The sequence below is a fragment of the Balaenoptera musculus genome, chromosome 11 (assembly GCF_009873245.2).
Source record: "Balaenoptera musculus isolate JJ_BM4_2016_0621 chromosome 11, mBalMus1.pri.v3, whole genome shotgun sequence".
Classification (NCBI taxonomy): Eukaryota; Metazoa; Chordata; class Mammalia; order Artiodactyla; family Balaenopteridae; genus Balaenoptera; species Balaenoptera musculus.
The window spans coordinates 99,064,429-99,079,680 of record NC_045795.1 but is presented as its reverse complement, the minus strand read 5'-3'; the positions used below and the strand labels follow the sequence as shown (position 1 = coordinate 99,079,680).

General features: G+C 35.8%; 1 protein-coding gene across 2 annotated transcripts in view; it reads right to left on the bottom strand.

The window, feature by feature from the left end:
- The window catches only part of PPARG (peroxisome proliferator activated receptor gamma), a 128,251-nt gene that overhangs the window by 30,648 nt on the left and 82,351 nt on the right, over window positions 1-15,252 (bottom strand). Inside the window, exon 5 of one of the 2 annotated variants that reach the window (XM_036869003.1) lies at window positions 2,955-3,093. In XM_036869003.1, coding sequence (XP_036724898.1) covers window positions 2,955-3,093 — 139 coding nt within the window. Of the gene's footprint in view, window positions 1-2,954; window positions 3,094-15,252 lie in introns of those variants that run through there. The other variant, XM_036869004.1, reaches the window with a different exon arrangement.

Genomic DNA, 15,252 nt, shown 5'->3' with positions numbered 1-15,252 from the left:
TAATATAAAATAAAATAAAAATAAATTAAAAAAAAAGAAAATACCAAAAATAGTATTAAAAAAAAAAGGAGCTGATCTGGGTATAACCCTAGAAACCTCTTTTGATAAGTTGGTCGGTTATTACATTGAGGTCCACTCACATAAACCATTAAGAAAAAGACTTTCTGTAAGAACGGAAACCTCATTACTGTTGGCCTCACACTGGCCAGAGCAAGGAATTTTAAGTAGTTACTACAATATCCTAGAAAACTTTGTATTTGGAAATGTTTCCTTCATCAGGATAATAGACAGAACTAATCAAAACCTACTTGTGGAGTTCCCCTTCATGTGTATAGATCAAATGGATGTTTTCTTTTCTGTGCAACCCATTCCCATCAAAACCCATGAAAAAGGATTTTCTTAATCATGTTTGCAATCCTGTAAATGCTGAACTGCATGTGTTTGATGCCATGACATTTAATTTCTTTCTTTCTTTCTTTCTCTCTCTCTCTCTCTTTCTCTCTCTCTTTCTTTCTCTCTCTCTCTCTCTCTCTCTCTCTCTCCCTCTCTCTCTCTCTCTCTCTCTCCCTCTCTCCCTCCCTCCCTCTCTCTCTCTCTCTCTCTCTCTTTCTTTCTTTCTTTCTGCCTGTGCATGAACTAACCAAACACTCTACCAAGACTGCTCCTCTCTCTGAATAGAGTAAGCTAATTGTCATAAGAAGCCAAAAGATGACCTTATTATCAAGTTCATGATAGCTTTCTTTGACTTTTCTGGAAAGATAAAATTATACCATCAATACTATATAGGTTGGACTTCAAATAGTATTTGCTTATAAATAATAAGAAATAGGAGATGTATTTTATGTGAATGTGTGCAAGCACTAGGAAATATATTTTTCTTCAATATGAAAAGTGACAATTCTTAAAGGACAAAAAAATAAATAGCATTAAAAGCAAAACTGGCCTCCTTTCCTAGGCAGTCTTAGTAATAATGACCTTAAAGTCAAAGATTTCTTCATAAAGATAAAATAAGTTTATTGCAGGCTTCCCTGGTGGCACAGCGGTTAAGAATCTGCCTGCCAATGCAGGGGACACAGGTTCGAGCCCTGGTCCGGGAAGATCCCACATGCCGCAGAGCAACTAAGCCTGTGAGCCACAACTACTGAGCCCGTGCTCTAGAGACCGTGAGCCACAACTACTGAGCCCGCGTGCCACAACTACTGAAACCCGCGTGCCTAGAGCCCGTGCTCTGCAACGGGAGAAGCCACCACAATGAGAAGCCCGTGCACCACAACAAAGAGTAGCCCCTGCTCGCCACAACTAGAGAAAGCCTGCATGCAGCAACGAAGCCCCAACGCAGCCAAAAAAAAAAAGTTTATTGCAACTTGATTGCATCACCTAAAATATAACCCTTGAATTGAAAATGTACCCTTATGTTTTATGAAGTCTGAAATAAAAAGGAAACTGATGGAATTAAACCAGCAAACTATCTTGCAATTAATGACTGCAGTTGTATACACAGCAGATGTAATCAACTGTTGAGGAAAGTTGGACCAAATTTCCATCCTGTCTAGTATAGCTGATGGATCTATTCAAAATACATTCTTGCCTTTAGAGGAAGAAATGACCCCATATTATGATACAAATATAATTTTGTAAACTATTTTTAAAGGGTAGAAGATCAGTTCAATTAGTGATTCCCAAATATCTTGATTTCTGCTATAAAAACCAAACATCTGCATGATGGAACAAAAATTTAATTTTCACAGATGCTTTGGAGTCCTTATAAATGAAGACTGACTTCAAATATTATATCTTCTTAACCAGATTAGTTTGGAGAGAGGAAAAGGTAAAAGAAAAAAAAAACAGGGTATATGATGACATGAGACTTTGGATTTAATTTGATTACTTTGGCATTTTATATCTCTTGAACCCATAATTATTTTGGAAAGAACTGACTAATTCTTGACAAATATAATACTACCAAATTACATCAAAATTATTTTTTGTGAGCCAGTCAACCAATGAGAGCCAAATTAAGAACTATTTCTTCAAACAGGGCTGTCTTCCATGATGTTACTGAGTTAGTGCTACAGTTCATGAAAACATGGGTCTTCTACAGTCCTTCCCTCAAGTCGACATTCCAAATCATAAGCCTGACTTTAGATACAGGTTTAAAAAGTAGAAAGTTTTACTCTCTTATGTTACTATGGATACATGAATTTTTGTGAAACTTTAAAATATTTGCTTAATCCACATATTGTATGCTGCATAAAGTCAAGGAGAGTGTTCTACTCATTTTTGCATAGTAAAGAGAAAAAAGGACATATATCTAAATTCTGATATACCACTTAAGTTCCATATCCAGAAATCAGAATTTTCTTACATTAAAAGTAGAAACTACTATATATAAAATAGATAACTAATAAGAACCTGCTGTATAGCACAGGGAACTCTACTCAATACTCTGTAATGGCCTATATGGGAAAAGAATCTAAAAAAAAAAATAAGAGTGGATATATGTACATGTATAACTGATTCACTTTGCTGTCTACCTGAAACTAACACAAATTTGTAAATCAACTATACCCCCCAAAATTTTAAAAAAATAAAGTAGAAACTACTGATATATATAAGTAAAGTATAATCTGTTTTTAATACTATTAAAGCAACACAAAAAATTAACCACAACTATCATTACATTTGTTTCAGAATACTACAGTTATTCCCATTACCTCCCAGATTTCCCAGTCTTTTCTCCCATCATGGCAGATGCTCAACTATAAGAGAGAAGGATTCACATTTAAAGCTGAAAAATTCTGACCTAATTGAGAAACGTTTTATCAGCATTTAGTATTCTGAAATCTGGCAATCTGTGGAAAAACTGTACACGTTTTCAGCAACGGCCCTCATGTCTACTGATCTGGCAGCCATAATGAGAATAATAAAGTATGTGGCACTAAGGGTTCACTTACCATTATGAGACATCCCCACAGCAAGGCATTTCTGAAACCGACAGTACTGACATTTATTTCTACTTTTTTTGTGGATCCGACAGTTAAGATCACACCTATCATAAATAAGCTTCAATCTGATTGTCCTCCGGAAGAAACCCTGCAAAGGGATATGGAAAAAAAGGAAGCAAATTTTGAATGTTTGGGACAATGGCTAAAGGTACACTAGCCTGGGTATCAGAGGCTAAGTTAGGTTCTTGACACATTCTGTCACTGGTGACTTTAGATAAATCACTTAATCTCTTTCAGTTTTCTCTGCTATAATATAAAGAACCAGAGGATCTCCAGTATCCTTTTTTTAGCTCTTAGACAGTGACCACAACCCACTGATGTCATTGAATGCATCTTGGCTCTACATCTGGATTTCAGCAAGCTCTAAGAAGTGCTCTGGATTTAATGTAATGCAAATAAAACACCATGTAATCAGTTCAGTCTCTCTGTAAATCATTCCAACAGCATGCCCCAGCCTTATAATTGTGCTAAGCAGTTTGGCAAAGTTATAGTCATTTCATTCTAAAACATGAGCAGGGCCAATAAAAATCCACATGTGGATAATTTTTTGGAATTCTCTATGTTGCATAATTTCCTACAGAATTGGTTTCATTTATTTATGCATTTGAAAGAGTGCTCCATAAACGCTGAAGCCTACAAACAAGAAGAGATAACAGAAAATAACATGAGAAGTAATACATAAATCCTCAGAAAATTGACAGCTATCTCAAAATAGCAAATATGTCCATTTGAGGCTAATTGAACTCTGCTACATTTACATATTTTTGAAAGACCTGAAAAAAAATTCTAATGAGAAACATTTTCTTACTCCATTTTTTTTTGTTGTTGTTCAGAATATTCCTACTCATTTCTATTGTGCTCATCTTCATGAAACTCATTTCTTAATTCTTTCAAATTTATCTGGCCCTGTTTGATACAAAAAGCACTGAATTAGGACTGACTCTACCACTGACATGCATTTTGACTTTCTCCAGATTTCTACCTTGAACTCTAGACAAGTATGTTCAGCTGCTTAATTGACATCTTTACTTGGAAATCTAACACCATCTCTAACCCAGCAGGTCCAACTGTGAAGTCCTAATCATACCCTGCAAGCTTATTTCACTGCAGCTCTCTCCATCTCAGCTGATACAACTCCATCCTTGAAGTCACTCTCAACTTCTTTCTCTCATGAGGAAAGCTCTTGCTCTAAATACACAATTGCCTGTTTCCCTCACTGCCTTCAAGTTGTGCTAACACCTCGACTTCTCAGTGAGGCTTATCTACCTTATTTCATACTGTGGCCTGTCCCTGTCCCCACCTCTCCTTGGCAGTTCTTGTTCTCCTTTACTCCGTTCTTCTTTTTTCCCAATAGGCTTTATGACTTCCTAACATACCATATAATTTACTTATTATATTTATGTTTATTTTCTGCTCCTCCCCTACTGTCCAACTAAAATTGTGAGCTCCCTGGGAGAAGGGATGGTCTCTTATGCCCCTAGATGTAACCCAAACTCCAACAACAGTGCTACATTAAAATCTGTTGAGTAAATGTGCGTGTCATTTAACTTCCTTTCTAGGCCATCTCTGATATTTTGTGATTCTCAACCATGACTGAGATATTACAAGGCCACTGGCACACTCTTTTCCTTTCAGTTTTTGTTGCTATCTTATTAAAGGTAATAATTACAAACATGCAGGAAATACATGTAACTATAAAACATAAGGTAATTATCACACATGAGCCCATTGTTCAACCCAAGATTTAAAATCATAACCAGCCACTTGCATGCACATATGAGTTCTTCCCTTATCCAACTCCTGCCTCTGTGGCCTCTTGAAAATATAATCATTATCCCCAATTTTGAGTTTATCATTTCCTTGACCTTTAAGAAAATATAGTTTTATCACACAATCTATAAAACTAATAATACATTGCTTAGGTATCCTAGTTTGGGGGCTTTATTAAGTAGTATCATACTATATACAGGTATTGCAAATATATTCCCCTCTCTATGACTTACTATCCTTGAAGTTTACTATTTCAGTCTTTTTTTTTTTTAACTTGTAAAGCTTTTCATTTTGCTCTCATTCTTGAAAGATCACAGGGCACTCAGTTTTTCCTCTTAACACTCTGAATTCCATTGTCCCTGTGCTTTCATTGTTTCTGTTGAGATGTCTGTTGTCAATTGACTTTGGTTGCATTTATATATTCTCTTTGTTTTTCACATTCTGCAGTTTTACTGCAGTGTGTCTAGCCATGGATTTCTTTCATTTATCTTCTTGCACATGGTTTCTGCATCATGGTTTCACTTGTTCATCAGCTCTGGTACTCCAATTAGTTAAGTGTTAGAATTTCTTTTCAATCCTTCAATATTTCCCAACTTCTCTTTTATATTTTTCATCTTCTTACCATTAATTACTCATTAATGTTGATCACGAAGGTAAACATCAGAAAAGCCAAATAAGATGACAAAAAATATATAATTACAATGGCAAAAGTAAGTAAAAGCAAACTCTTCTCACCAAAGTTCATCAGTAATAAGAGTTCTGTACATTACTCTACTATTCATCACTAAAGAAGACATATTTTTAATATTCAAAGATCCTATGAATACTTAAAGAACTAAAAGAGGTTTCAAATTCTAGCAGATTCTGGGTAGGACATATTCTTTAAGACATTGTTGGTCTCATTCTTAGTAATTTCTTTGCATATATCTTTCAGTTAAGTAATCCTTTCTTCTCCTGTTTCTAGTATGCTAATTAACTCTTGCATTGAATTTTTATTTCAATGATTGTATTTTTCACTTTTAGAAGTTTCACCTGTTTTCAAAGCTGTTGGTCAGATAGTCTATTATTGCTCATTCATTGCTATGATTCTGCCCTCTATCTTTGAACAATTCATACACAGCTGTTGTACATTCTGTATCAGGCAATTCCAATATCTGCTTTCCTTGGGTAGGGGTGGAGAGGTCTAAGTCTGTTTTTTTGTTTATTTGTTTACTTCTGATGAATGTCATCAAGTTGATTGCCTACTTATGTGCTTGCTGACATTTTATTTTGAACTCATTTCTTGACCTTAAACTGTGAGAATCCTACAGGGTCTAAATTGGGAATTCTTTCCTCCAAAGAGAATTTAAAGATCCTTCTGTTGAAAGCCAGGAGTGCCACTGGCTTATGACTATTTCAGACTCTCTTGAGAATTGTGGCTCAACTCAGAAGCCCCAGACTCAGCTTCTCCTCACTGACAGCTCAGAATACTGACATAGGCATCTACCTGTGGGGCAATGTTGCACCTCAGTATTCCTGTGGGCATCTGTCATGAGGAAACTCTGCCCTGCCCCTCCAAGTATGCCTGCAGGTACATCTCAAGACTTAGGATTTGTTTTTTTGTTTGTTTTGCTATTAATGTTTTGGAGAGTTTTCCCTACCTCTTGCGAGATCACTAATATCTCAAACAGTATGTCCTGTGTACGGTATGCTGGGAAGTTAAGCCTCTTTAATTCTCAAAGGGTTCTAAGAAGTTTTAAATATTTAAAAGCCATTTTTCCCCCAATGATTCACACAAGGCTAAAGTACAGAACTGTTGTCACTGATAAATATTGGTGAGAAATTTTGTTTTGATTTTTGCTATTGTGACCATATATATTTTATGATATCCTTGACTGCTTCTCTGATGTTCACTGTTAAAACCTAATATTAGTGGTTGAAAATGCTGCTTGGCTAGCTGCCAGGTCCCAGAGTACTCACTTATTTGGCATGGTTGGAGAGGAAGGCTTTTTAATAAGAGAATTATGTTTTTTAAGCTTAACCCTTATAATGGAATTTTTGTTTTGAATCCTATGATGTCTTTCAAAGTGTATCACATTCTTTTTGTAATGATTTCAATGTTGAAGGATAATCATTCTGTATATCATTTACGTACTGACTATGCACCTAAAATCTTGAACTAAATATATACAGACTCCAGCACAAGCTTGGAACTTACTTTTACTTTTCTTTTAAGACTAAGTTCATGATAACCAACCGTTTTCTTACAATTTGACTCTTTCAAGAAATCTAGAGAGGAAGATACAAGGCTCTCAGTGTTTCTTCTGTAAAATTATTTCTTGACTTGAAGAATGAAGCAGGCTTCTCAAAAGTCTCTTCATATTGCCAATAAAGAAACACTCTCTAACAACACTCTTTTTTATTGTGTCAGCGTCCATAAAATGATGTGCAATTTCAACAGCTCACAGTTCTGATTATCATGAAGTCTGTGAACTGGTGTGATGGAGATGCATCAGTCAGCATTTCAGAAAATTGTTTTGTGTAATTTTTATTATAAAGTCTTCATATTTGCTTGTGAGAACGTAATGCCCATTTTTTGGTTTTTTTTTTTTTTTCTGCTTTAAAAAAAAATTTCTCCAACCTCTCCTTCATTGCTTTACAAGTAACAAAACTTCAGGTGCAATGAGACCTAAGAGTGGTATTGTTAAGTTTACAATGAGATTAAACGCCCTGCATTCAGCTTTATCATAAAATGGTATGGCCCATAGAGGCTGAATCAACGAGCTGCCACTGGCACATGGGAATATACTAAAAACTCTTTCTGAGGTAGGAATACAAAAAATACATAGAAATACAAAAACAGATTACACTGTATTGTATGGTAGATTGTGCTTCCTTATGCCTTTAGCTAAGTCTATGGTTCTAAAATGATCTTTCACTAAAGACACAAAAATATGATGAAAACCTACTAGAGAAAAAAATAAGTGTCCCATTTGTAAGCAATAAATGCCAGCTTAGCAAGCTGTAGAGTTTATTAGTCTTTCAGTAGCTACAGGTTATACATTACCTAAATCTGTAATGTTAATAACCAAATACTCCATCACTGTTTCCCTGTAATCCAAACCCAATCTTTTTATTCCTATCTGAATTTTGGCAAGGATCACCAACATAAACCTGTTCCACTGGCATTGTAAAGTTGTTTAAGAAGACCTACTGACAGTTATCTTAAGGATTATAACTATTTTTTGCAATCTATAAATTAGTTTGCAGGTTTGTGGTCAACTGTACTTTAATTATGGGTATATCCCACATTCTACTGAAATGACAAATGTTAAATTGCCAAAGCACCTTTCAGAAAACACATACAGGTGAGTCTTACACATGTGTTAATTTCATTTTCACTGAGTATTGTTGATGACCTAAGGTGATATCTTTGATTACTGACAGCCACTGGTCTAATTTAGCTGCATTCAGAGTGTGGCAGCAATTCTGTTTAACTCCATAGTAGCAAAGAATGAGTCAGTAGGTCTTCAGCCTCATTCCTTGTAACAGTGGTTCTCAAACTTTTTGGTCTCCATACTCCTTTAGTCTTGCAAATTGCTGAGGTTTCCAAAGAGCTTTTGTTTATGTGGGCTATACCTATTAGCATTGATCAGAATAGAAATAAAACCTGAGAAATTACTATGTACAAGAACACACAGGCCACATTCCATCAGGCATCAGAACTATGCTAACATTCCATGTCATGCAGTTTCTGGAACACTCCACTTACACTCCTGAGAGAATGAGAATGAAAAAGGCAAATAACAACTTATTATTATTATGAAAATAGCGTCAACCTCATGGGTGTCTTGAAAGGGTCTTAGGGACCCCATTCCCAGACCACAATTTGAGAACTGATGACTTATACTTGGAGAAGCCAAATTACATTATTCCTCTAACATTTTTCTTGTTCTTAACTTTAAAATGACCAGATGTCTATTTTCCGTTCCAAGGATAGCATAACCTTCCTTGCATTTTAGTCTAGGAAGTCTGTAATCTATATTTTGAATGGTTTCCAAGTTACTGCAGGTTACTATACAATACTGTTAATTTTTTTCTACTGCTTTTCTTTATTTGTTTATCTCTGGTAGGTGAAGGACTCCCCTAGATTCATCAGATTTTAAGTGTTTAATCTCCATTTTTGCCTTAGAACATTCTGTTTGTAACTCGAGGGCACTTGGGTTTTCTTCTCCCTGTTTTCTTTTTGCTACTTTTCTTCTTTGCTTTCTTTTATCTTCTAAGTTTTTATGCCCTCAGAACTTAGCTACTTACAATATTTGTCTTTCAATTTTTAGCTGTTCTCAGAAATGTTAAAACTCTCTACAGGCAGAAGCAAGAAGAACTACAATCCTGCAGCTTGTGGAACAAAAACCACATTCACAGAAAGATAGACAAGATGAAAAGGCAGAGGGCTATGTACCAGATGAAGGTACAAGATAAAACCCCAGAAAAACAACTAAATGAAGTGGAGATAGGCAACCTTCCAGAAAAAGAATTCAGAATAATGATAGTGAAGATGATCCAGGACCTCGGAAAAAGAATGGAGGCAAAGATCGAGAAGATGCAAGAAATGTTTAACAAAGACCTAGAAGAATTAAAGAACAAACAAAGAGATTGAACAATACAATAACTGAAATGAAAACTATACTAGAAGGAATCAATAGCAGAATAACTGAGGCAGAAGAACGGATAAGTGACCTGGAAGACAGAACGGTGGAATTCACTGCTGCGGAACAGAATAAAGAAAAAGAATGAAAAGAAATGAAGATAGCCTAAGAGACCTCTGGGACAACATTAAACGCAACAACATTCGCATTATAGGGGTCCCAGAAGGAGAAGAGAGAGAGAAAGGACCAGAGAAAATATTTGAAGAGATTATAGTCGAAGACTTCCCTAACATGGGAAAGGAAATAGCCACCCAAGGCCAGGAAGCTCAGAGAGTCCCATACAGGATAAACCCAAGGAGAAACACGCCAAGACACATAGTAATCAAATTGGTAAAAATTAAAGACAAAGAAAAATTATTGAAAGCAGCAAGGGAAAAACGACAAATAACATACAAGGGAACTCCCATAAGGTTAACAGCTGATTTCTCAGCAGAAACGCTACAAGCCAGAAGGGAGTGGCATGATATACTTAAAGTGATGAAAGGAAAGAACCTACAACCAAGATTACTCTACTGGGCAAGGATCTCATTCAGATTCGATGGAGAAATCAAAAGCTTTACAGACAAGCAAAAGCTAAGAGAATTCAGCACCACCAAACCAGCTCTACAACAAATGCTAAAGGAACTTCTCTAAGTGGGAAACACAAGAGAAGAAAAGGACCTACAAAAACAACCCAAAACAATTAAGAAAATGGTCATAGGAACATACATATCAATAATTACCTTAAACGTGAATGGATTAAATGCTCCAACCAAAAGACACAGGCTTGCTGAATGGATACAAAAACAAGACCCATCTATATGCTGTCTATAAGAGACCCCACTTCAGACCTAGGACACATACAGACTGATAGTGAGGGGATGGAAAAAGGTATGCCATGCAAATGGAAATCAAAAGAAAGCTGGAGTAGCAATACTCATATCAGATAAAATAGACTTGAAAATAAAGAATGTTACAGGAGACAAAGAAGGACACTACATAATGACCAAGGGATCAATCCAAGAAGATATAACAATTATAAATATATATGCACCCAACATAGGAGCACCTCAATACAGAAGGCAACTGCTAACAGCTATAAAAGAGGAAATCGACAGGAACACAATAATAGTGGGGGACTTTAACACCTCACTTACACCAATGGACAGATCATCCAAAATGAAAATAAATAAGGAAACAGAAGCTTTAAATGACACAACAGACCAGATAGATTTAATTGATATTTATAGGACATTCCATCCAAAAACAGCAGATTACACTTCTTAAGTGTGCACGGAACATTCTCCAGGATAGATCACATCTTGGGTCACAAATCAAGCCTCAGTAAATTTAAGAAAATTGAAATCATATCAAGCATCTTTTCTGACCACGCTATGAGATTAGAAATGAATTACACGGAAAAAAACATAAAAAACACAAACACATGGAGGCTAAACAATACGTTACTAAATAACCAAGAGATCACTGAAGAAATCAAAGAGGAAATGAAAAAAAATACCTAGAGACAAATGACAATGAAAACACGACGATCCAAAACCTATGGGATGCAGCAAAAGCAGCTCTAAGAGGGAAGTTTATAGCTATACAAGCCTACCTCAAGAAACAAGAAAAATCTCAAATAAACAATCTAACCTTACACCTGAAGGAACTAGAGAAAGAAGAACAAACAAAACCCAAAGTTAGCAGAAGGAAAGAAACCATAAACCTCAGAGCAGAAATAAATGAAATAGAAACAAAGAAAACAATAGCAAAGATCAATAAAACTAAAAGCTGGTTCTTTGAGAAGATAAACAAAATTGATAACCATTAGCCAAACTCATCAAGAAAAAGAGGGAGAGGACTCAAATCAATAAAATTAGAAATGAAAAAGGAGAAGTTACAACAGACTGTGCAGAAATACAAAGCATCCTAAGAGACTACTACAAGCAACTCTATGCCAATAAAATGGACAACCTGGAAGAAATGGACAAATCCTTAGAAAGGTATAACCTTCCAAGACTGAACCAGGAAGAAATAGAAAATATGAACAGACCAATCACAAGTAATGAAATTGAAACTGTGATTAAAAATCTTCCAACAAACAAAAGTCCAGGACCAGATGGCTTCACAGGTGAATTCTACCAAACATTTAGAGAAGAGCTAACACCCATCCTTCTCAAACTCTTCCAAAAAATTGCAGAGGAAGGAACACTCCCAAACTCATTCTATGAGGCCACCATCACCCTGATACCAAAATCAGACAAAGATACTACAAAAAAAGAAAATTACAGACCAATATCACTGATGAATATAAATGCAAAAATCCTCAACAAAATACTAGCAAACAGAATCCAACAACACAGTAAAAGGATCATACACCATGATCAAGTGGGATTTATCCCAGGGATGCAAGGATTCTTCAATATATGCAAATCAATCAATGTGATACACCATATTAACAAATTGAAGAAGAAAAACCATATGATCATCTCAATAGATGCAGAAAAAGCTTCTGACAAAATTCAACACCCATTTATGATAAAAACTCTCCAGAAAGTGGGCATAGAGGGAACCTACCTCAACATAATAAAGGCCATATACAACAAACGCACAGCAAACATCATTCTCAGTGGTGAAAAACTGAAAGCATTTCCTCTAAGATCAGGAACAAGACAAGGATGTCCACTCACACCACTATTATTCAACACAGTTTTGGAAGTCCTAGCCACGGCAATCAGAGAAGAAAAAGAAATAAAAGGAATCCAAATCGGAAAAGAAGAAGTAAAACCGTCACTGTTTGCAGATGACATGATACTATACATAGAGAATCCTAAAAATGCCACCAGAAAACTACTAGAGCTAATCAATGAATTTGGTAAAGTTGCAGGATACAAAATTAATGCACAGAAATCTCTTGCATTCCTATACACTAATGATGAAAAATCTGAAAGAGAAATTAAGGAAACACTCCCATATACCATTGCAACAAAAAGAATAAAATACCTAGGAATAAACCTACCTAGGGAGACAAAAGACCTATATGCAGAAAACTATAAGACACTGATGAAAGAAATTAAAGATGATACCAACAGATGGAGAGATATACCATGTTCTTGGATTGGAAGGACCAATATTGTGAAAATGACTATACTACCCAAAGGAATCTACAGATTCAATGCAATCCCTATCAAATTACCAAGGGCATTTTTTACAGAACTAGAAGAAGTCATCTTAAAATTTGTATGGAGACACAAAAGACCCTGAATAGCCAAAGCAGTCTTGAGGGAAAAAAACAGAGCTGGAGGAATCAGACTCCCTGACTTCAGACTATACTACAAAGCTACAGTAATCAAGACAATATGGTACTGGCACAAAAACAGAAACATAGATCAATGAAACAAGATAGAAAGCCCAGAGATAAACCCACGCACCTACGGTCGACTAATCTATGACAAAGGAGGCAAAGATATACAATGGAGAAAAGACAGTCTCTTCAATAAGTGGTGCTGGGAAAACTGGACAGCTACATGTAAAAGAATGAAATTAGAACACTCCCTAACACCATACACAAAAAGAAACTCAAAATGGATTCAAGACCTAAATGTAAGACCAGACACTATAAAACTCTTAGAGGAAAACATAGGAAGAACACTCTTTGACATAAATCACAGCAAGATCTTTTTTGATCCACCTCCTAGAGTAGTGGAAATGAAAACAAAAATAAACAAATGGGACCTAATGAAACTTAAAAGCTTTTGCACAGCAAAGGAAACCATAAACAAGACGAAAAGACAACCCTCAGAATGGGAGAAAATATTTGCAAACGAATCAACGGACAAAGGATTAACCTCCAAAATATATAAACAGCTCATGCAGCTCAATATTAAAGAAACAAACAACCGAATCCAAAAATGGGCAGAAGACCTAAATAGACATTTCTCCAAAGAAGACATACAGATGGCCAAGAAGCACATGAAAAGCTGCTCAACATCACTAATTATTAGAGAAATGCAAATCAAAACTACAATGAAGTATCACCTCACACCAGTTAGAATGGGCATCATCAGAAAATCTACAAACAGCAAATGCTCGAGAGGGTGTGGAGAAAAGGGAACCCTCTTGCACTGTTGATGGGAATGTAAATTGATATAGCCACTATGGAGAACAGTATGGAGGTTCCTTAAAAACTAAAAATAGAATTACCATATGACCCAGCCATCCCACTACTGGGCATATACCCAGAGAAAACCATAATTCAAAAAGACACATGCACCCCAATGTTCATTGCAGCACTATATACAATAGCCAGGACATGGAAGCAACCTAAATGCCCATCAACAGACGAATGGATAAAGAAGATGTCGTACATATATACAATGGAATATTACTCAGCCATAAAAAGGAACGAAATTGGGTCATTTGTCGAGACGTGGATGGATCTAGAGACTGTCATACAGAGTGAAGTAAGTCAGAAAGGGAAAAACAAATATCGTATATTAATGCATGTATGTGGAACCTAGAAAAATGGTACAGATGAACCAGTTTGCAGGGCAGAAGTTGAGACACAGATGTATAGAACAAACATATGGACACCAAGGGGGGAAAGCTGCGGGGGGGTGGTGGTGGTGGTGTGATGAATTGGGCAATTGGCATTGACATGTATACACTGATGTGTATAAAATTGATGACTAATAAGAACCTGCTGTATAAAAAAATAAATTAAATAAAATTCAAAAATTAAAAAAAAAATTTCAGAAAAAAAAAAACCTCTCTACAAATATATGATGAATAGAATCACAGTGAAACTATTTGCTTAAGCCTTCTAGTTTTCTAAGTGTTTTACCAGCCCATAAAAATAATAATTTATTGTGGAAACTTAACCAACCATACTTTTATTTATCAGCATAAATTACCAAGATGACCAAAAGTGAAAGATTTCTTTGGGTATTTCTCAGAATTTAGCCACAATTTACTCAAAATTATATAAATCTAACTCAATAAAATGACATGTTCTTACTACTCCTTGGGAACATAATGATTTCATATAAGATCACAGATATTTTAGTTTGGTTTCAATCACAGAATGAATGGGTTTTCGTGTTTTAAACGAAAGCCATCTCTTGCCAGTAGTATTTCAAGGAGTCATTTTGGAATTTTAGAACTTAGAGATGAATAAGAAGCCCTTGGGGAGCTAATCTAACCAAGTTGTTTTACACACAAGGTGTCTGAGGGCTGAAGTGCTCATGTGATTGGTTAGGGACCTTGGGCAAGTGGCCAGGTGACCAGTAGCTTGTCTCTTTCACTTTACCAAGTTGCCTTTGGAGTAATAAACTATTGGACTGAAGAGGTTTTAGAGATCACCTAATTCAACACCATCATTTTATACATGTGAAAACTTAGGCAGAATATGGTTGAAAAATGATAGTATGCAAAAGCATCTTGCACAATATCTGGCGCATAGTAGAAATTCAATAAATATTAACTTCCTTTTTTGGCCCATGGTCCAGTTAGGAACCCAGATATTCTAACACCTACCTAACTGCTGTCATATATCTTTATTCTGAACAAAAAAGCCCAACTGAGGATTGAATCTGATCTTACCTTTTATAAGCAGCATTATTTTATAAGGTAAGTATTTATGAACAATTTATTCTGAGCCCTGGAGTATATAATAAGTACCATTCGATTACTATTTTATTCATGGAGCCTATTAGAATCAATTCTTTTAAAAGACTAACTACATTTTAAAATATGAGTAGAGGGACTTCCCTGGTGGCTCAGTGGTTAAGAATCCGCCTGCCAATGCAGAG